Source organism: Podarcis raffonei, chromosome 17, assembly GCF_027172205.1.
Source record: "Podarcis raffonei isolate rPodRaf1 chromosome 17, rPodRaf1.pri, whole genome shotgun sequence".
NCBI classification, from domain to species: domain Eukaryota; kingdom Metazoa; phylum Chordata; class Lepidosauria; order Squamata; family Lacertidae; genus Podarcis; species Podarcis raffonei.
This window is the reverse complement of record NC_070618.1, coordinates 26,266,662-26,289,750: the sequence shown is the minus strand read 5'-3', so window position 1 is coordinate 26,289,750 and position 23,089 is coordinate 26,266,662. Positions and strand designations below refer to the sequence as shown.

At 45.2% G+C, this 23,089-nt stretch overlaps 1 protein-coding gene across 7 annotated transcripts in view; it reads right to left on the bottom strand.

Moving 5' to 3' along the window:
* LOC128405330 (endophilin-A1) overlaps positions 1 to 23,089 on the bottom strand; it is a 277,258-nt gene that overhangs the window by 68,768 nt on the left and 185,401 nt on the right. The window contains exon 1 of one of the 7 annotated variants that reach the window (XM_053371863.1): positions 17,822 to 18,048. The exons of the other annotated variants lie outside the window; for them this stretch is intronic. Within the exon in view, the coding sequence (XP_053227838.1) occupies positions 17,822 to 17,866 (45 nt within the window). The 5' untranslated portion in view covers positions 17,867 to 18,048. Of the gene's footprint in view, positions 1 to 17,821; positions 18,049 to 23,089 lie in introns of those variants that run through there. 7 annotated transcript variants of the gene reach the window in all.

Here is a 23,089-nt window from a genome sequence, read left to right as displayed (position 1 = left end):
TGCCTCAGTACCAGAATTTTATTTTATTTTTAGGGAGAAATTGAGACCACCAGCAAACAACACCTCTGCAAAAATAGCTGATACTCTAGAGACTCTTTTCCTCTGACATCTTACTGCTTGTTATAAGAGTCAACACTAAATTGGACATATGTAAAAACAATTCTTTTTTGTTTGTTTGTTTGTTTCAGTCTCTTGGCAACTGCAGCTGCTGTGGCTTCCTACATTATGAGCAGAGTTGTTTCCCAACATTTCAGAAATAATGCACTCTTCTGGGCTACGCTGTCAGCTTCATGGAGTTCAGTTAAACGGCAGTGGCCTGGAACAAGCTGGAACGCTAATTGTGCGGAGTCCTGTGGTTCTCTATAGAGCTCTGAAGTGCTGGGTCTCAAGAGCAGAAAATAACAGCCATTATTTTGACACCATATATCAGAATGTGAGCTGGTCTTTGCAAAACAGACCAGACATTAGGGCTTCCGGCAAATTATCAAACGGAATTGCGTCTGCCTTGCGATCGTGAGCTGAAAGCCCCTGAAGTGGAGGCATGCAGTTTTGGAAGAGATGGAGTTCTGAACCCAGCCCCATGCTATCAAGGAATACAGGACATACAATTTCAGAGAGAAAAGGTGTTGGATGCCTTTGATGTAAGCAGGTGAGGGCTCATTGCATATCCACTTATAGAAAATATTGAAAAGCAATAGGAGGAAGGACAATGATTTTTCCATTGCTGTGACTTGCTTTACCAAGAGAATTCGGTTGAGCATCATCCTTCTATTATGTCAGGTGCCCTTCACCAAAAGCCTTGGAGCTGAAACTGTCTGGTCATCTTTGATGCACCTTAACATATACCATGTAATGAACATGTGTGTGTGACCCAGTGGAACTCTGGGGTCAAAAAAGGTGCCATGTATCACTGGCACTTGGCTACAGCTTTCATCATATGCAATTCTATATCCAGACTTTCAAAATTGAGCCAGAAAGCTCACTGGGCACCCTTGGGCCAGTCACAGTCTCTCAGTCTGACCACAGGGTTGTTGTAAGGACAAAATCAGGAAGAGGAGAACCATGTATACCCACTTGCATTCTTTGAAGGAAAGGTGGGCTATAAAAGTGCTCAATAAAATGAAAATAACATAGAATAGTTGTATTTCATCACTGTGTTTCAGTTTTATTTGTAGATTTTCAGCATGCTGTCTCAGGGCAGGTGACAACAATTTAAAAATACATTTAGGAGAGCTTTAAAACACTGTCTTTTACATTCTGCCCTTTGCTTCTCTGTGAAAGGTGTTCCACACATGCATGAGCACGTACTGATTTGTTAGCATTTGTTGCCTGGCAACTGAATGGCTAAACTATCCTCAGTACGAAGGACTGTGTATAAGATGACAGTGGATCTTTAGGATTTGCTTTGTGAAAGTTCATTGTCATATGCAGGACATCCATGATCTTAGGAGATAATCAAGAAAGGAGCACACATATTGAACAACCCCCAAGTATTTTTTTGCCTAGGCCAGGGACAGACAACATGGTACCCCCCAAAGGCTGTTGGACTCCAAATCCCATCAGGTCTAGCCAGCATGGCCTATGGTCACAGGGTGATGGGAAAAACAATCTGAAAAGCTCAAGAAGGCACCAGGTTAGCCACCCCGGGCCTAGCTTGTTGGGTGATCACCCTCTTAAAAAAAAGGTATCCCAGAGACATTTACGGATCTAGTAAGCAATTCATGGGGCTAATAAGCCACATTTCCAACATACCCACCTACAAGGAATATTGATATGATAAGCACAGTAACACTACCCACACAAGTCTGAATGAGCCAAGAAAACACTATGGGTGAAGTTCAACATGACACTCTTCCAATCTTCCCGTCTGTGCAAGCCTTTCAGATGGGGATCGTTAGGCAAATTCTGCCCTGTGTGCCTCAACTGATCTAAAATTCTATTATGTTGATCAAATACTAGCATCTTCAGTAATTCTTACTTTGAGAACATTGCAATAAAATCTCCTGGGGTCTGATGTTTATGGTGAGGGACCACTGCAGCCATGTTAGTCTGCTATTAAAAAAAACTCAGTATCATGGCAAAATATACATTTTCAATTACCCGATCTTCTTTGTCGGAGAGTAATATATTCATCTTGCTGGCTGGAAGCACTTAATAAATAATCATATTCTGAGCTGTGGGAACAGCCATTCTGCTGCTTGTTACACTACAGGCATGCAACAAAAGAGAAACAGAGAAGGCGAGAGGCCTGCCGGCCCGCAGGGAGGTCTTAATTGGATTCCGGGATTCAAAGCCTGCTTCCACCCACATGGGAGGAAAAGGAAAGTCGCCCTGAGTGGCAGAGGAAAGAGCAAACACACACAAACACACACACACAAGCATATCGTGGGGGACGGAAACCCTCAGAGCCGTAACATTTAGGCACCGAGTTAATTCAAGAGAAGCGCAAGCGTTGATAATTGACCACTGGTTGCAAGGAGGCATTATAATGCAAAACTCAAACAGGAGTAATTATACATTTGCCAAGATGGAGAAGCAGCCGGAATTCCCATGCACAGCTCCCGCTTTGAAAGAAGCAGGCTGCTGAGACAGGCGGAAAGACCCTCTGGGCAACAAAGATTCCGCAAAGCAGCTATTTGGTTCCAAATGGCATGGAAACGAGACTTCGTAACCAGCTTAACCTGCCTCCGATAGGGCTGTCATCATGCATCAAGGTGCCTGCAAAGAATGGCACTGAGCCAGCCAAGGCCATATGAAGGCAGGCTGTTGGGGATGGGGGCAAAGAAGAGAAGGGATTTGGTATGTATGCATTATATCCGCTAGTACTTGTATTTTGTAACCATTACGCAGCCCGCGTAAGGTACAGAGGAGACTGTTAGTTGCATGCTGTAAGCTACAAGGACCCACAAGATAGTAGGGGTCTCCTAGGCCAGATGGGAAGCCAGTGTGGTGTAGTGGTTAGAGCAGGCATAGGCAACCTCAGCCCTCCAGATGTTTTGGGACTACAACTCCCATGATCTCTAGCTAACAGTGGTCAGGGATGATGGGAATTATAGTCCCGAAACATCTGGAGGGCTGAGGTTGCCTGTGCCTGGGTTAGAGTGTCCTGGGAGACCAGGGTTCAAATCACTGGGTGACCTTGGGCCTGTCACTGTTTCTCAGCCACTATGAGTTCCTTAGAGGAGAAGGTAGAATAAAAATGCAATAAAATAAAGCAAATTAGATATTCATTTAGACATGAGTTGCCACCCATTTTTGCTTAATGTAAAGTTATTCTGACATTTCTGCTCATTCTAAGTGTTGGAGGAATTTAAGGAAGATATATACATGTGTACTGATTGCAGTGGACCTTTTGCATGTGGAAAGTCCCAATTTTTATTTTTGGATCTTGAGTGCATATCTGCCCATGTCTAGAGGCTTCAGCCATGCTGAATATTCAGCAGTTTTAAAATGCTTTTAAAATTAATACACACACGCATATGCATATATGCATTAGGGCTGGCCGATATATTGATATAGGGTCCAAAAATAGTTTGAGGTCCATATCATGATATCGGTTGCAAAAATTCTGACCTGACAATATATTGCAAATCATGACATATGTGTCTATGCAAAAATCACAATGTGGGGGAAACTGTGAATGCAGCCAACGCTTCTCTCGATTCTTGCAGCCCCTGTTAACTCTGCTGGTTCAGCTCTCCCAGGTCTCCTGCAGGGAAAAGCGAATCACAAGAGCAGGTGCCGGCAAAAATCATGATATGGGGGAACCCTCAAGCCAGCCAGTGCCTCTACATAGCTCCATCTTTATTTCAGACATCATGTTATATTGGGATGTTTAGGTTGTGATGTATTGCAATGTTGAAAACCAGATATTGCCTAGCCCTAATATACATACACGGGACGCGGGTGGCACTGTAGGTTAAACTACAGAGCCTAGGACTTGCCGATCAGAAGGTCGGCGGTTCGAATCCCCACAACTGGGTGAGCTCCCGTTGCTCGATCCCTGCTCCTGCCAACCTAGCAGTTCGAAAGCACCTCAAAGTGCAAGTAGATAAATAGGTACCGCTCCGGCGGGAAGGTAAACGGCGTTTCCATGTGCTGCTCTGGTTCGCCAGAAGTGGCTTAGTCATGCTGGCCACACGACCCGGAAGCTGTACAGCGAGATGAGCGCCGCAACCCCAGAGTCTGTCACGACTGGACCTAATGGTCAGGGGTCCCTTTACCTTTAATATACATATACATACACACACACAACACACACACAAAATGGGGGGGTCATGCAATGATGGTTTATAAATTATCTACTGTACAGTCAACATGGAAGTTGGGTGCCTCAAAGCTGCCTAGCTGGCACGATCAACACACACATGTGTACACGTGGAATGTCAGCTCAGGCTAAAAAATTTCATGTACAACCCAAAATACAACTTCACACTCAACAGTTATACACAGTGATGACAGAGGTGGATTTCTGCCAACAGCGCAATGAAGTAAGAGAGAACTGTCACTCATTTTCGCGGGCAGGTAAGAGTGGGTGTGGGAAGATGCAAATACAGAAGCTGAGATTGCAAATATCCCACTTCCAGGAACATGCTTGTGTTGTTTGGGACACCTACAGATAAACTGATACAACACATGACAAAACAGATTACAGAGACTGTGATTAGCTTGTTAGGAAGATGCACCAGCTGTGGCTATGAGGCCCTTCAGGTGTGCATAAAAATGAAAATCTCCTTTGATACGTTACATAGAACAAAATGGCACAATCTTTAATTTCCCCCTTTGAAGTTTTTCTTGGGGGGGGGGAGAGCTAACAGCAGAACTTGGCTTAGCTGTCTGATTTGCTTAGATAGGTGTTGCAGCCAATGACTGAGTCCTGGGCAAAGGGCACAACTAAACAATCATTACAGGCTAAACAATGACACAGCCAGTTATTGTAGGAAATTCCCTACCAACTTATTGGCGTTACATCATTGTTCTGTTCAATTACTGTAAGCAGGAAGATTAACATTATTATATGTAAACAGCGAATGGATGAGAATCTATGGAAAGCACCTGTGTGAACCTAGCAATACCCAAGGGTTACTGTGGAATGAAACAGGTAATTACAGAATGTGTGTTGGCATCTGTCTGTCTCAAGAGACAACGGGAGAGTACACCTTTGGGGGTTAAGCCAAACCATTGGAGAATTACAGCACCTAGTGTGGCAGCAGAGACTGGTAAGGGAGAGATATGTTTTATTGCAGGTGAGGCAGATGAAGGTGTCTGGTAATAATAATAATAATAATAATAATAATAATAATAATAATAATTATTATTATTATTATTATTATTATTATTATTATTAATTAATTTATTTATTATTTATACCCCACCCATCTGGCTGAGTTTCCCCAGCCACTCTGGGCAGCTCCCAATCAAGTATTAAAAACAATACAGCGTTAAATATTAAAAACTTCCCTGAACAGGGCTTCCTTCAGATGTCTTTTAAAAATAGGATAGCTACTTATTTCCTTATATATGTATGCCTTACTTACAGAATTCTGTCTCTCCCCTCTGCCCCAACTAGCCATTTTTTAAAAAACTAAAGTCTTTTTTAAAATACTGAACACACAATCACTTTTAATTTTAAATTAACCATGTCTCTAAATCAGGTGTGGGAACCTTTGACCCTCTGGGTGTTGCTGAACTACAACTCTCATAATCATTGGCTATGCTTTCCGAGGTTAATGGGAGTTGTAGTTCAGCAATATCTGGAGGGCCAGAAGTTCCCCACACTGGCTCTAGAGGGAGTCCAGACAAGAAACAAAGTGACTCTCCTCTGAATATCAGTTAATTGTTTCTAATAAGAATGCTTGACCAACAGAGCGCCGAGGTGAGTGAGTATGAGTGTCTGACATTTGGTTCTGCTGTGGGACCTCACAGAGCAACCCAGAATGATCTCATGAGATCTACCCGATAAGCACAACTGTAGCCATTGCAAAACAGTTACTCATAACTGCACACAGCTAAGAGCCCTGGAAGCATCCCAGAATCAACGTTATCAAAAGCTACTGAGTGTTCCAAGAGAACTAAAAAGGCTTCACTTTCCTTTCCTACTTCTAGGCAAAAATAATCAACCAGGACAACTAAGGCACTTGCAATCCTCAAACCAGATCAAATTTTAAATCAGAAAGGATCGTAATCATCATCATCATCATCATCATCATCCAGGAAAATAACTAATCCACAGAAGGATCACTAACCAGCAAGTCACTGTATTAGTTACCGGTAATTTTGGCACATCTAATGCACACAAGCTGAGGAGCAACGGTTTTCCAATGTACAATAGTTCCCGAGAGGTCAGTCTTGTTTGTCACAGGACGCCAGGTGAGAAACCATTTCCAGGCCTGAAACTGCAATCCTATGCACACTTGCTTGAGAGTAAGCTCTAGTGAACACAGAAGAATGTGATTCTTAAATAAATACGCATAGGGTAGCACTGTGAGCTACCTCATTATGAGCTTAATTCTTTATTGGCAGTGGAAGCTTTTAATTAGAACTTTCTTCCGGACTATACACATAGCTTCTCTTTTATTGTCTGTCAATTCAAGGCACACTACATTTGGATCTTAGCTTGTAAAAGGTTCCCCATAAATATTTACCTGGCACAGAGCAGGCAGCTGGCTTCACAATAGTTCCGTGCAAATCCAGCAGAGTAATTTGTTTCATTATATTGATTGCCAAGATGAGTAAATTTTGTGAAGTGTGCAGAACAGAAGCTTACGGTTTTTGAGTGGGAGGGCTATAGGCCCAAAATAGTTTCAGATTAGCAATTCAATTTGTCAATTCCATTTGGTCATCATTAAACCTGAAGCAACTTAGTATACTGAATGAATGAATTAAAGTGAGAGAGAGGGCGAGGGAGAGAACACAATGAATGCTCTTTGTCAGGACATATTATGCTGTTGTAGAAAATTTGGGCTTGGCTTTTGCTGCCCAACTCCCCAAGGAACTCTGTGTCCCCTAAGTCCATGATCAGTCAGAGAAGAACGGATGGAACCAGTGGAAAGCAAGGCAGATCTTTATTTTTTTGTTGCAACAGAGTTCCCTTGCAAGGAAGTGAGAGACCCAGAACAAAGAGAGACACCTCTTTTTTAAGGTTAGCATTTTGGCATGAAGATGAAGGACATCCCCTTTACAGTAAGAAATACATCACGCATAAGGTGGGGTTACAGTGGCTCAGGCAGGTCAAGCTGTGACATTCCTGGGGTTTAGTAAATTTTACATAGTTCCAGACATAGTTTACACAAAGCATCAGCATTGTTGAAACAAAAAAGGTAAAAGTAAAGGATCCCTGGATGGTTACGGTAAAGGTAAAGGGACCCCTGACCATTAGGTCCAGTCGTGACCGACTCTGGGGTTGCGGTGCTCATCTCGCTTTATTGGCCGAGGGAGCCGGCATACAGCTTCCGGGTCATGTGGCCAGCAAGACTAAGCCGCTTCTGGCGACCCGGAGCAGCGCACAGAAACACTGTTTACCTTCCCGCCAGAGTGGTACCTATTTATCTACTTGCGCTTTGACGTGCTTTCGAACTGCTAGGTTGGCAGGAGCAGGGACCGAGCAACGGGAGCTCACTCTGTCGCGGGGATTCGAACCGCCGACCTTCTGATCGCCAAGTCCTAGACTCTATGGTTTAACCCACAGTGCCACCCGCATCCCTTCCCTGGAGGATTAAGTCCAGTCAAAGGCAACTATGAAGTTGTGGCACTCATCTTGCTTTCAGGTTGAGGGAGCCAGCGTTTGTCGACAGACAGCTTTCCGGGTCATGTGGCCAGCAAGACTTCTGGCACAATGGGACACCGTGACAGAAACCAGAGCGCACAGAAATGCCATTTACCTTCCCACTGCAGTGGTACCTATTTATCTACTCGCACTGGTGGCTTTCGAACTGCTAGGTTGGCAGGAGCTGGCACAGAGCAATGGGAACTCACTCCATCTCAGGGATTCAAACTGCCAACCTTCTGATCAGCAAGCCCAAGAGGCTCAGTGGTTTAGACCACAGTGCCACCCGCAGGTAATCCTTCCATGATGAGAGCCTGGGCAAACAATGACAATTAACATAGAGGTTCACACTTTTGGGGGGAAATCCCCTCAGCGCTTCCCCTGATGGATATCTGCCCATGTGATCTCAGACAAGGGGAATTATGGAGGATTCCCACTATGCAAAGAGGTACACATGACCAACAAGGTCCAAAAGCAAGAATTATACATTTATTCTATATTTGAGACCTTAGAATTTTTACAATACCCTTCAGAGGGTCTCAATTCCATTGGAATCACTTTGTCTTAGAATCGGGGCCAGGTGGCAACCCAATAATACCTGCACGAAACCTTAAAAGCACAACTGTAGATCGAAAGCATGGCAGAGCCATCAGCTTAGGGAGATCATCTTTCCTCACAACAATCATTTCTTGGCAGAATTAGACTGATCCTGTATTGTACAAATATAAGTTCGTAGGGAGGTAAAAAGAAATTATATAAGAAATATGTAACTGTGTAGCATAAAGTAATGGATAGACAAACTACAGTGAGATTAATTGGAAGTCAGTTTTAAATTTCTTCTCTATAAGTTTTGTAATTGTGTTCAGCATCAGGAGTATATATGATGATGATTATATTAATCTTCTTATATCTTATAGTGTGGTGGTTTGTTTGATTTTTCTGTTAGTTGTTTGATTGTATGCTTGTTTACTTGTATGTACATCTGTTTTCTCATAAATGTATTTATTTTAAATTAATAAAGATATATTTTTAAGAAAACACACAATCATTTCTGAGGAGAAAATAATATGAGGCAATTAAAATAAAATTGGTAGTCTATCCCAGTCACTTCCCACCAGCTGTTACGCCCCACTGCTTTGCTGTGGCAAATGACAGCATGGAGTTTTAGGTCGGTGTGAATGCTGAGATGGCAGCCCTTTGATGTGAACCAATTATTCCCCCCCCCCCCCCATGGTAAATATTGCAGCCAATACAGCAGCTGCGGGGGACGAGCAATCAAGGAGCTTATATTGAGGCTGGTTAGCAGGGTCAGTTTGGTAACCAAGAACTATAAAAAATTAAGGTCAGCCATTGACACAATCAATGTGCTCCTCACTGCACAGAACTCTGCAAGATCCTGCCATGCTTTCCATTTGCTTTGTACAACATAATGTGGTTCATAACACCCTCAAACCCTTACAATTTCACGAAGTTGGCTAGGTTTCTGAGACGCTTGTCTTTCCCAAGATGGAAAGGGAAAGTGGCTTCACATTCAGAGTTTACCTCTGGGACTGAACAAGCAGGAGAAAGGTTAAGTAACCACAGTCCGTGTGATAATAAATGATACACACACGGTAAGTTTCTCCAAGACAAGAGGATCATGCAAAAGCTGATGGACACTAGCATGGAAATGGTTCATCTGAGGAGGTTTGGGGCAGCCTTATAGATATTTTGAGCTACAACTCCCATCTGTCCCCAAAAGCACAAGCTGGTTGGGGCTGGGGGCTAAAATATCCAAAGAGTATTAGCTTGAATAGGCTGACTTAGACACAAAGCCTTCAGCAGGATCTTGGCAAATGCTACTCTCAGGCATGCTGCAAAGAGAGGTTGCTGCCAGAATCCCATCACATCCCAACTTCCAAGTTAGGAGGAGCTAAGTAGGGGTTTCTCGAAAGAGTACACTATAAGGCCACACGAAAAGAGAGAAAGAGACAGACAAAGAGAGGTCTCTGGCCATTGGCGCCATACCAATTTTAGTGATGAGGCCAAGTTGGCTCCAGCTCACCCCATAAGGAAATCAGTTTCTCCAATGAGTTATTGGGCAAAGGCACCAAGCCCCTGCCTCCCTGCTGGGTGGCTCACCAAAGCACATTTATAGTATTAGTCTGCTAGGCTTCTCAGTTGGTATAGGAAGAAATCACTGTGCAGAATTCCATTTACTTGCATTGTCAGAAACACATTAATTAGGTGAATTTTATCTCCAGAGGAAATTATGCATCAGCTAATTTGGCTGGTGCTATATTAGCTTCTGACATGGAGCCCAACCCTCCAGCTCTCATTAGGTTGGTGTCACCAGGTCCAGACTCCTCCTCCTCTAGCAAAGCTTTTGTAAGAAAGCCCCTCTTTGTGTGCTGGCTTTTAGATGTATGCCAGGGGAAACTAATTATCAATGCAATAATATTGAGACGTATTTCCCCCTAGGCTTAATGGCCTTTTTGTAACATTTTAAACTGATCAAAATACTAAATTTAACTCCCATCTCTCCAGCCAAATAACTGTATTTCCACAATTACCTTCCCTGACATCTCACTCCTATTTTGGTTCATGTAGCATTAAAGAAAACCAGCACAATTATCTTTCAGCAATTACTGCAAACAAATACTTAGTAGGGTTGCTTCAGTTTACAAATATGTGGTTAAAAGGTAAAGGTAAAGGTACCCCTGCCCGTACGGGCCACTCTTGACAGACTCTGGGGTTGTGCGCTCATCTCACTCTATAGGCCGGGGGCCAGCGCTGTCCGCAGACACTTCCGGGTCACGTGGCCAGCGTGACAAGCTGCATCTGGCGAGCCAGCGCAGCACACAGAATGCCGTTTACCTTCCCGCTGGTAAGCGGTCCCTATTTATCTACTTGCACCCGGGAGTGCTTTCGAACTGCTAGGTTGGCAGGCGCTGGGACCAGACGACGGGAGCGCACCCCGCCGCGGGGATTCGAACCACCGACCTTTCGATCGGCAAGCCCTAGGCGCTGAGGCTTTTACGCCACCAAAGTCTCCCATGAAGCGCACCAGGTGTAGTTTCTTCCTTTCTTAATTTTCATTAAACTTTTCCAAAGTTTCACAAATTAACTTCAAATCAAATTATTACATTATAAAATAAAATAATGCACCAGCTGTAGTCTACAAACCATCTTCAGAGGCAGCTCCGCATATAAAACGTTGCAGTAATCTAACCTAGAGGTTACCAAAGCATAGATGAAAGACATAATCCCAGAGTGTTATTTCCTCCTCCTGGGGTTCATGGGACTTGTAGCTTTCTGTGCCCTTTGGTTCAGTGCTTCCTGGGCCAGGAAGCATTGAAAACACAATGCAATCTGGTAAAAAATGATGTTCCAGCTTCAGTTGTGGGGAGATAACTCAGCAGTATTTGCTTCTGGAGAAACATGCCTAGAATCGCAGTGTTGAGGACTGTTGTTTGCTTTCTGCCCAAAAGAGTGACCCTAGACAGAATGAGAGGGCTGCCTCAGGCGGGAAACTGAAGGTGTCGTGAAAGGGCAGCAAATTAAATAGCTAACCAGCCATTTATTATTATTATTGTATTTTTACTGCTAGGAAGGAGGAAGGTGTGCTTGGTTTCCTGCCTTAAGTGCCAAAATGTCCTTGACTGGACTGGGTAGGGCATCGTTTACTGCTCTGGCAATATCTTACTGCCGTAGCCCCATCCAGGTCCCTTCGTCAAGCAAGCAGGGGCTAGGAGTCTCTGGGGAACCCTTGCCTGAGAGCAGAATCCACATATGAAGTCAGACAGTCCAGAAGTCAGGGAATCCAGGTCATCTCAGTGCCATGGAAGCAGCAAGGTAGGGCCAGGAACTGCAGGTGTTATTTCCAGCATCTAACTGCTGCTGAGAGCTCTGTTTAAGAAGACCAGAACCAGCTGGTTCTCATCAGTGCCTTCTCCTCTGTGGAGGCTGATCAACCGCAGGTGGAGTCACTCTGCCCTCTCCCCCCTTCAAGCTGCTGTTCAGCAGGTAAAGCTGACTCCTAGCCCAGGACATGGACCAGCCCGGTCAAAAGAACAGAAGGCTTGTCAGGCCACGTTTGTGTGCATTTTCCAAACCACCTCTCAAAGAGGCTGGAAGTTGGGTTGGACAGAGGTGGGTGCTTGGGTTTTGCTTTTTAGGGATCCCCAGAGACACAGCCGTGTCAGCTTGTTGCAGCACAAACATTAACAAATATTGCGGCACCATAAAGACTAACCATTTTATTATGGAAGAAGCTTCTGTAGGCTACAGTCTACTCCAGATGCATCAAGTGACTGACACTCCATGAAAGCTGCTGACAAAGGTTCAGGTCTTTACCCCTGCTGAAAGTCTCTTTGCCATTTTTATTTTATAATGGACTCACTGATCATTTGTGGAGGGCAAGAAGATATGCTGCAGCTGGTCAGCCGAGCTGAAGCTCTGAAAGTTCCTCCATCCTTCTCCAGGTGCAACTTATAAGCCAAACCAATTGCTTGAAAACACCTGGAACCAGGCATTTTGCAGGCTCACTTGGACATGTCATGTGTTCCATTACTTGCTCTACTTGTGATATACCATATAGTCTGGATTACACGATACAGTCTACTAGGATTAAAAGGTGATCAGTCCTGTACAAGAGGTTGGACTTGGTCTATGGAGTGCCTTCTAGCCCCATGGATTTCTTTTCAGAACTGATCCATTTTCTCCAGCGATCACCATAGGAAGACAGAAGCCATTCCAGAGCAGCACTTACTTGGAAGCCTTTTAAAGCTCAAATGCCTATTTCTTCCCAACTGTAAACTTCCACACTTGCCAAATTGGTTTATGCCCGTTCAGTTTTACTCAGCAGGGATGCTATTAGGAGGGTTCCCAGTGGGGATATTTTAAGCCTCTCTACACAATTGCCCATGATTGACCTGAAGTAGTCTATGGCTTGCTTGCATTACTACACAAAAAATAAATAAATACAAAGAATAAATTGAAGTAGGCTCACAAAACTACACAATTAGGCTTCAATAGATTCTTACGAATTCATGCCCATACACCCAGTAGCTAGACCATGGAAGTTGTTTGCCCTCAAAGAGATAAAGAATACTCAACAGTTAAATGTCAATTAGTATTATTAATTGAATTTATTAGTTTTATGCAAAATGAAACTCAAAGCTACTTACAAAACCAAACGCATATATTAAAACCAGCATAAAACTAAAATGGAGTAAAACCTAAAAACACATTCATATTTGTAAAAAGGCACATTCCACCCTCTGAATGAGGCTACAGATAATTAAGGGCCAAAGGCCTGGTGCAAGCAAAATGTTTTTGCCTGGTACCTAAACATAAGTAGTGATGGTGCCAGGGTAGAAGATGATGATGGGGAAACCTGCCAAATAGAGCCTAAGCTGATTATTATAGCATGTGGGAAGTGGGTCAGGGGAGAAGGTGCATTGGACCCTAATTTCTCCCATCCACAGTCAGAATGCTATCTACTTTCAGGAGACCCAACCCATTTACTGTTGAAAGAGCCCTGGGGGTGATTTACTAAGGTTGGAAGAAAAACATTTCCTCCAGTCCTGATCGCACACACTCAACTCTTTCATCTAAGGCAAAAGCAGGAAGTTTGTGGCCCTCCAAACATTGTTGAACTTCACCATCCCCAACCACTGACCATATTTGCTGTGATTAATGGAAGGTGGAGTTCAACATCTGGAGAGGTCCCCTATCCTTGTTTTAAGAAGAGGTCAGAGCATCCAACAGCTTAACAAATATTGGAATTCACAGCTAGCACAAAACCCATCTCCAGTTCTTCCCAGAATATTGTGTGTGTGTGTGTGTGTGTGTGTGTGTGTGAGAGAGAGAGAGAGAGAGAGAGAGAGAGAGAGAGAGAGAGAGACAGACAGACAGACAGACAGACAGACAGACAGACAGACAGACTCTGTCTCCAGACTGAGCAACACAGATTTTGGGAACACTGAGTAGATTTTTGTTCATCTAGCTCTAAACCACAGGAACTAGAGCTATAAGGCAATAGTGCCAGGCTGCTGGGATTCAGGGCCCTGAGTCACTAACCTACCCTATACAGTGGTACCTCGGGTTAAGTACTTAATTCATTCTGGAGGTCCATTCTTAACCTGAAACTGTTCTTAACCTGAAGCACCACTTTAGCTAATGGGGCCTCCTGCACCGCCAGAGCATGATTTCTGTTCTCATCCTGAAGCAAAGTTCTTAACCTGAAGCACTATTTCTGGGTTAGCAGAGTCTGTAACCTGAAGTGTATGTAACCTGAAGTGTATGTAACCCCAGGTACCACTGTACTTAGAAGCATAGAGATGGAAGGACCCAGATGAACATCTACTCCAACCCCCTGCAATGAAGGAATATGCAACTGCCCCATACGGGGATCAAACCTGCAACCTTGGCATTATCGGCACCACACTCTAACCAACTGAACTATCTTGTGCTAATGCTACTGGGGAGGGAAAGCGATTCCAATTATTTATCAGCCTTCCCTGCGATTCCTCACTTGCCTCCCCTCCCAACTTCTTTTCTCAAACACTCCATTTTTGACTATACTATTCCAATCTTTAAATGTACACCTAAAAGTGCAATAAGTGAGCAGCAACTTGCAGAGGTGCACACAAGGCTAAACCAGAAACAGGTGCCATGTTGAAAAAGGACTCAAGAGGTTTAATAAAATAAAATAAAAATTCACATTGAATGTGAAAGAGTGCACAGCCTATTTTTACCGTGTGCAGTAGGAGGCTAAAAGGGATTTGCAGGTGTTAAGTAATTGTAGGTATTACGCTAACTGGAAGGCAGAATAGGTTAAAAAGGTGAGCAGAGGACAAGGAGGCACGAAATTCATTTCCTTAACTCCAGCCATACACAATTCATGGAGACCAAACTAATTTAAATGCAAATCTCTGAGAAAACTACAATTAATAACAGAAAGTTTAATTCAGTTTTCGGCAGCGGTTTTTGAGATTTCTGCAGCACTGAGTTTTACCTGCTTATTCAGTCTTTTTTAAAACAACACCAATAACAACAACACAATATTAAAAACTGAAATTTTAAAAGGAGTTATATCAAATGTGATTCGCCTTCAGAACTATATTTCACAGTTTATTGCTCAGAAATAGGCCTTAAAATTATGACACATGCAGTTTTAATTTCTACCTATTTTATTTAACCGGCACGAAAGTTTCAGAAGTGTAACCCCATAAGAATATAGTAAGGGGGGAGGTGTTGAACCATTCACAGGGTTTTTTGCCACCTTTTACAAGGGGAGTCAGAATGCTGAAAATATTGATCAAAACCAGCGTTTAAAATGCAACATCAGCTAAAGTGCCATCCTCTGTCTGCCAAATCTATTTAATAATCAAATTCAATGGGACTTACTCTGTTGTGCATATAGAACGAAAGCCCTCCTATCGTTGGGCCATCTTTCTAATACATCTCATTTTTAAAGCCTGCTTAGTTGAAGACTAAATGTTCCTGACTAGCAAAAGAGTTCCAACATTTATATGCTACTCTGCCAAATAGATTCAACCATATTCTCGATGGGACCGAAGACTGACAGAAAGGAACTAAAATATTGAGACGATGAAGGCAACATCTGAAGCCCACTGATCCCATGACATGGTGATAAGCCATGTCATGTTCATATCAAAGCTACTCGGTCCAGTATACCTGAAGGAGCGTCTCCACCCTCATTACTTAGCCCGGACACTGAGGTCCAGCTCCAAGAGCTTTCTGGTGGTTCCCTCATTGCAAGAAGTGAGGTTACAGGGAACCAGACAGAGGGCCTTCTCGGTGGTGGCACCTGCCCTGTGGAACGCCCTCCCACCAGATGTCAAGGAAATAAACAACTATCTGGCTTTTAGAAGACATCTGAAGGCAGCCCTACTTAGGGAAGTTTTTAATGACTGATGTTTTAATGTGTTTTTAATCTTATGTTGGAATGTTTGATCGTGTTTTTAATATTCTGTTGGGGGCCGCCCAGAGTGGCTGGGGAAACCCAGACAAATGGGCGGGGTATAAATAATAAATAATAATAATAATAATAATAATTACTGAAGAACGGTTGCAACACAGTGTTGCTTCCCTCTAATAAAGTATTTGCATTGCTCACTTTGGCCATTAAAGTAATTTAAAGTAAATGATGATGGAGGAATCAGAATGAAGGCATGTGCCAGTAGAACTGCTCCATCGTGAATTACTAATTCTGGAAGGTCTGCATTTCCTAGAGGATAAGACAATGTGCTAGAGCTGGTCCGAAAGGTCTGATGCTGCACTGCATTCTGCAGAGGAGATTCACTAGGGTGATATTTTTAAACAGCTTGACGTTATCTTGAAGATACTTCATAGGCGGCATTATATAACACGTGGCCTTCAAAAAAGGAAGACAGAAGGTTTTCTGTGACCCGACATATATTGGGGATTCGATTCCCCTTCCTGTCCCAGGTTTGCACCAGCGTGAATTGAACTGAATCAGAATCTAATCCTTGGTTACAGAAATACAGCATGAGGCCATTAAACCATCAGACTTCACTCTCCAAATCAGTTACTCACACAAGCGCATTGCCACTGGTCACAACACAAGATTAAACTGAAAAAAACACTGCAGCCTGACAGACGGACACACTAGATTATATTTTTAAGGAACTTCCCCTCCTATAATGAAGGGGTGGCCGTGGTGGCAAGGCTCTTTACCACCAAACAGATTTAACCAACAAAATACCAAAACAAACCAGTTTGGCAATATCCAACTCGAGTGTCAAAATACCCCACACGAAAAAACCCCCAAACACCTCATTCATTGGGATTTTAAAGACTAAAGTTTAATATAGATCTACTTCCATTCATGAAGTCGAAAACCCGATGGAAGGAAAGGATGGTTTTCCGTTGATGAGACGGGGAAAGGCGCGGAGCGAGGGGAGGGGACGCGCGCACGGTTAGGGAAACCGTGTGATGGAGTAGCGGGGGGGGGGGGGGAATCAAAGCTCAGTAACTACATCACTGCAAGGTCACTGGAGGAGGATTTTTACATAATCCGAGTCCCGGCCGGATAGTCCACTGGAAGGATATGGAAATAGTACAACTGGCCAGCCCTCCTCCTCCACCAGCAGCCGCTTGCACGTTGCAAGCTCCGCCAGCCTCCCGCGCCCGGTGCCCCCTCCTTCCCCCCCTCCCAGCCGCGTCCCAGAAAGGCTGCAGGAGCAGCAGCAGTAGCAGCGCGGCGGATAAAAGCAGCCACAAATCCTCGCCGGGCTCTGCAGCGGCTGAGCTGCTCCAATGCGGGGGAAGCGCGGAGATGGAGGGCGGGAGGAGAGAGAAGCGCAAGATCCCGCGTCTGCGGCGAGCCAGTTGTGGGCGCCCAGCACGGAACGAGGCCGGGCAGAGAAATAAAGCGGGGGGGGAGGGGGAAACCGGGTGTCTGATCCTCCGTCTCCCTGGAAAGCAGAATGCGGTACCCATCGCGCCCCCTGCATTGGCAGACCTGGTCCAGCCAAGCGCCCCTCCGCCGGGACCCTTTCCAGCTTCTGCTGCAGTCACACAGAGCAGGTGCGCTATTTAGTGCAAAAACACCACTTAATTGGGAAGACCTGGCAATGGCACAGGACCAAGCCGGGAGCCTCGTCGATCTCGGATGTGTTCCCCCACCCCACCCTCTCCCCTCCTCGCTTTTTTTGCCCCGGGTTAAGCCTCCAGAGAGGCGCCACAGAGGCTCCCAGCACGGGTGTGTGTGCGCACGCAAATGCGCTTTGGGAAGGGTGCCAAACTGGGTCTTTGCCCTGGGTGAAATAAAGCCTAGTTTCGCCCCCTGCCTCCCACCCTCTCCGCCTCGCTTCCCAGCTGCCCCCGGTCCTCCCGATTGCCCAGCGCCCCCTCCCCAACGCAGCGCCCCCTGGAGGCCTCCGCCGGCCCCTCGCTCCCTCCCGCGCGCGCCCAGAGGTTCCTAACTCGGAGGGTTAGACCCGCGCTTTCCGCCGCCCCCGCGCGCCTCCCTCCTTGCCCGGGGGCTCCTCGGCCTCCTCCGCGCGCGCTCCCCGGCCCCCTCACCTGAGTGGCTTTGTGGAACTGCTTCTTCAAACCTGCCACAGACATGGCTGCAGGAGACGCGCTTTCCGCGGGAGGATGCTGAGGACGAGCCGGAGGGGCTGCGGGACGCTTCCCGGGGGAGCTGGGCTTCGCTTCCTTCTCCCTCCCTGGCCGGCCGCGCTCGCTGCCTCTCTCGCCCCTCCTGCCCGAATGGGGGCTCGCGGGTGCCGGCGAAGATGCAGAAACAGCCTGACGTCAAATGGAGGCAAGCCGGCCTCTTAAAGGGAAAGCTCTGCGCTTCCCTCTCCGCCTTGCGCTCTCTCGACCATGTGTGTTTTCGCTTGGATATACTGCATCCAACTTACCTGCTAACATTGAGGTGCATAAGACACAGGTTCACCTCTGCTCAGGAGAAACCCACCTTGGGATGCAATGATTGCAGATATTAATATTGTGCAGTTTGAAGTGACTGAAGCATAAGAACTGACTCCTTTTGGAATAAATCACTGTCCAGGCCCATAAAAATATTATTCAAACTTTTACTGGCAGAATTCTTTACAAACAAAATATAAGCATCAAAAATACATCCAAAATATCCATATAATGTTGTGTGCTGTCCAGCACAGGTTCAGAATCTTAGAAATAAAAGATAACTCTCTCTCTCCCACATTCCAGCTTGCCTAAGCCTACCCTACCTAAGGCTATGCAACTCTTTTTGGAGAGCCTTTATCACATCCTTTGTTGTATTAGCCACTACCCTTCCAAGATGGCAAATTAGCAACTCGGTTGTGGGTTAAAGCCTCAGCGCCTAGGACTTGCCGATCGAAAGGTCGGCGGTTCGAATCCCCGCAGCGGGGTGCGCTCCCATTGCTCGGTCCCAGCGCCTGCCAACCTAGCAGTTCGAAAGCACCCCCGGGTGCAAGTAGATAAATAGGGACCGCTTACTAGCGGGAAGGTAAACGGCGTTCCGTGTGCTGCGCTGGCTCGCCAGATGCAGCTTGTCACGCTGGCCATGTGACCCGGAAGTGTCTGCGGACAGCGCTGGCCCCCCGGCCTATAGAGTGAGATGGGCGCACAACCCTAGAGTCTGGCAAGACTGGCCCGTACGGGCAGGGGTACCTTTACCTTTTTACCTTTGTCAACAACCTCAGATATGCAGATGACACAACCTTGATGGCAGAAAGTGAGGAGGAATTAAAGAACCTTTTAATGAGGGTGAAAGAGGAGAGCGCAAAATATGGTCTGAAGCTCAACATCAAAAAAACGAAAATCATGGCCACTGGTTCCATCACCTCCTGGCAAATAGAAGGGGAAGAAATGGAGACAGTGAGAGATTTTACTTTCTTGGGCTCCATGATCACTGCAGATGGTGACAGCAGTCACGAAAATAAAAGACGCCTGCTACTTGGGAGAAAAGCGATGACAAACCTAGACAGCATCTTAAAAAGCAGAGACATCACCTTGCCAACAAAGGTCCGTATAGTTAAAGCCATGGTTTTCCCAGTAGTGATGTATGGAAATGAGAGCTGGACCATAAAGAAGGCTGATCACCGAAGAATTGATGCTTTTGAATTCTGGTGCTGGAGGAGACTCTTGAGAGTCCCATGGACTGCAAGAAGATCAAACCCATCCATTCTGAAGGAAATCAGCCGTGAGTGCTCACTGGAAGGACAGATCCTGAAGCTGAGGCTCCAGTACTTTGGCCACCTCATGAGAAGAGAAGACTCCCTGGAAAAGACCCTGATGTTGGGAAAGATGGAGGGCACAAGGAGAAGGGGACGACAGAGGATGAGATGGTTGGACAGTGTTCTCGAAGCTACCAACATGAGTTTGACCAAACTGCGGGAGGCAGTGGAAGAAAGAGTGCCTGGCGTGCTCTGGTCCATGGGGTCACGAAGAGTCGGACACGACTAAACAACAACCACCTTTGTCACCTGACCTAAAGTTACAACAGTTTAGAGTAACAGAATCAACGGGTAACCATTAATCCATTTAGGAGCTTAGAGCCCCTTAGAAAATCTACTATGGAAAAATCCCAATGTTACCAATACACGTTTAACCATTTTCCATTTTAAATTTCATCTTCCATTTCTGTGTCAATTAAATCAATCATACTCAGGGCTTTTCCCCCCCAGTCGGAACTTGTTTGAACTCAGTTCCAACACCTCTCAGGTGGGCACCATTGCCATTAAAAGAGAACAAGAACTTTACAAAAGTTAAGCACCTTTTATCTTATCCTTGGAATCAATTGTGAAATGACTGCAAACATAGAGAAGTCACGATCCTTTTCACATTTTGTATAATGCAACATTTTACTATGAAGTAAGTCTTGCTGGGTTTTGTGGGTCTTAGGGGTAAGATATATTTTGGGGCTGTTGTGTGTGTTGAAGCCTTGTAGTAACATATTGAATTAACACAGGATCTGGGCACACATACAGAGAGGACTGAATATTTTTCTATGTTGAGGACATTTATTAGTTATCTTCTTTCACAAAGGGGTTTCTTTCAGCTATAAAGAATAGTTGATATGCTATAAACAGGGGAGATTCATTTCAGAAATATATATATGGGTTTCTCTGGAGTTATTTTATTGAGTGCAGTAAAGTCAAGTAAACTTTAACACTGAATTTTCATTCCCCCCCCACAAGATAATACTGCACAGAAATAAATAACAATGCTCTGAACACAGAGACACACAAAATCCATTTATACAAGCAAAGCCTCTGAAGGATTCACCTTCCAAAAAAAACAAAGTAGTTCATTGTTCTGTATATATTTATAGCTTTAATCTTCAATCATAGTGGGTTGCTGACAGTTGAACAGTCGAAATGGGCTCTCTTTGTGGAGGCTAATAAAAAATATAATTCGAAATGATAGGAGTGTGCTCTTGTTTCAGCCGATATATGTTGAACCACTTGCATCTGGTTTTGAGAGAAAACAGGAATCATCAATACTCCATCAGCCTCGAAACAACACTTGCGCAAAGCTAGCAAATGACAGCAAAACCCTATAAATGTTTACTCAGGAGTAATCCCCTCTGAGGTCAATACAGGGGTGCCAACTTGGAGCCCCGACTGTGGGTGCCCAGCATGCCACTCCACAACATCATCGTAGCTGAGGTGTGAATTCTATGATTATGATGAACACCGAACACAAATGTCTAATATTTTGTAGCTCACACAGAAAAAGTTGTCTCCAGCCATGAACGATGTGACCTTCAAGCCACGGTAAGTGAAGGTCCCATAGCCAACACGTGAAGTCATTGCTCACCCAATAATTACTCCCATGACAGTGGAAATCATTGTGTGACCTGGATATAAGTTGAATGGTTACTCACTTTGCTCAGTGCAAATTCTCTTGCGTTATCTTCCCATGAGAACCGTTTTGTCTTCATTTGCATGTCTAGTAGCAACAGGTGCCAAGCCACTGGGATGAGCAGGTGTTAATACTCTCAAGCCTTTGATTCCCAGGGGGCTGGAACACTGCAGAGGTAAGCAAAGTTTGTGCTTGACAAAATCTGTGCAGTTCTTCCTTGGCTTTTCGCACATTGTCCCTCCTCTCCAGTCTCGGAGCCTTCCAAGGCAGAGAAGGGATGCATTTCTGACAGCCACCGCAGTTGCCTAAAAATCAGGGACAGGGTATCTTGCCCTGCTTTGCATCCTTCTTGAGTGTCTTTGCCTGGGCGCAAGGCATTTTTGAACTCTGATAATGCCCTCTGCTTGCCTGCATGGAGGACAGAGAAGGATGTGTGTGCAAACACAAATGGAGAGGTACCCTAAACCATGGAGAGGTACCCAAACATGGCCATGGAACACCATCTTCCCCATAGCTCCACACCATTCCCCACTCATTTCCTGCTTGCGTTTTTTGCTTCTTATTTCCCACAGCTCCTGCATTGTCCCTTCTTTAAAGCATCCTCTATATAAACTCCTTGTCGTTTCCATGCTGCTTCATTACTCAGCCCCTGCTCTCAAGCGCTGCAGATGGCACCTCTGCTGCTAATTTCTAAAATGAGCGGTATCACACACTTGTAAACTCTGAGCTCTATATTCTGATTTGATCAGGATGCCTTTGCAAAGCGACAGGTGGCTGTGGTTACCTGGTAGAAGAAGATTACTCCAATGCCCTGCTCTTTTTTATCAGCTTTTCCCCAGCTTAGCCTGAGATTTGCATACACAACATCCAGAACAGTAAACTATATCCCCCATGATCGGAGGGAATGTACCTGTGAGGACCACATGCTGGGACACAGCAGGAGAAAGGCTTGGCTTTATGATGCCCTTCTTGCGTTCTTGCTAACAGATTGAGGTTGAATCCTGAAAAAACAGAAGTACTGTTATGGGAGGACAGGAGGCGGGCGTGTGTGGAGGACTCCCTGGTCCTGAATGGGGTAACTGTGCCCCTGAAGGACCAGGTGCGAAGCCTGGGAATCATTTAGGACTCGCAGCTGTCCATGGAGGTGCAGGTCAATTCTGTGTCCAGGGCAGCTGTTTACCAGCTGCACCTGGTACGCAGGCTAAGACCCTATCTGCCCGTGGACTGTCTCGCTAGAGTGGTGCATGCTCTGGTTATCTCCGGCTTGGACTACTGCCATGCGCTCTACAAGGGGCTACCTTTGAAGGTGACCCAGAAACTACAACTAATCCAGAACACGGCAGCTAGACTGGCGACTGGGAGCGGCCACCGAGACCATATAACACCAGTCCTGAGAGACCTACATTGGCTCCTATAGTACGTTTCCAAGCACAATTCAAAGTGTTGGTGCTGACCTTTAAAGCCCAAAACGGCTTCTGTCCAGTAGACCTGAAGGAGCTTCTCCACCCCCATCATTCAGCCTGGACACTGAGATCCAGCTCCAAGAGCCTTCTGGCAGTTCCCTCACTACAAGAAGCCAAGTTACAGGGAACCAGGCAGAGGGCCTTCTCAGTAGTGGCACCAGCCCTGTGGAACACCCTTCCATCAGATGTCAAAGAGAAAAACAACTACCAGACTTTTAGAAGACATCTGAAGGCAGCCCTGTTTAGGGAAGCTTTTAATGTTTGGCAGACTATTGTATTTTAATATTTTGTTGGAAGCCACCCAGAGTGGCTGGGGAAACTCAGCCAGATGGGCAGGGTATAAATTATTATTATTATTATTATTATTATTATTATTATTATTATTATTCCAGAGGCATGTGGAGCACTGCCAGATTCCCACTTATTTTTTGCTCTCCGGCCTCCAGCATATGGCACAGAGAATAACACGAGGAGAGCTCAGTCTTTGATGGGGTTGCGCCATAACCTGCCA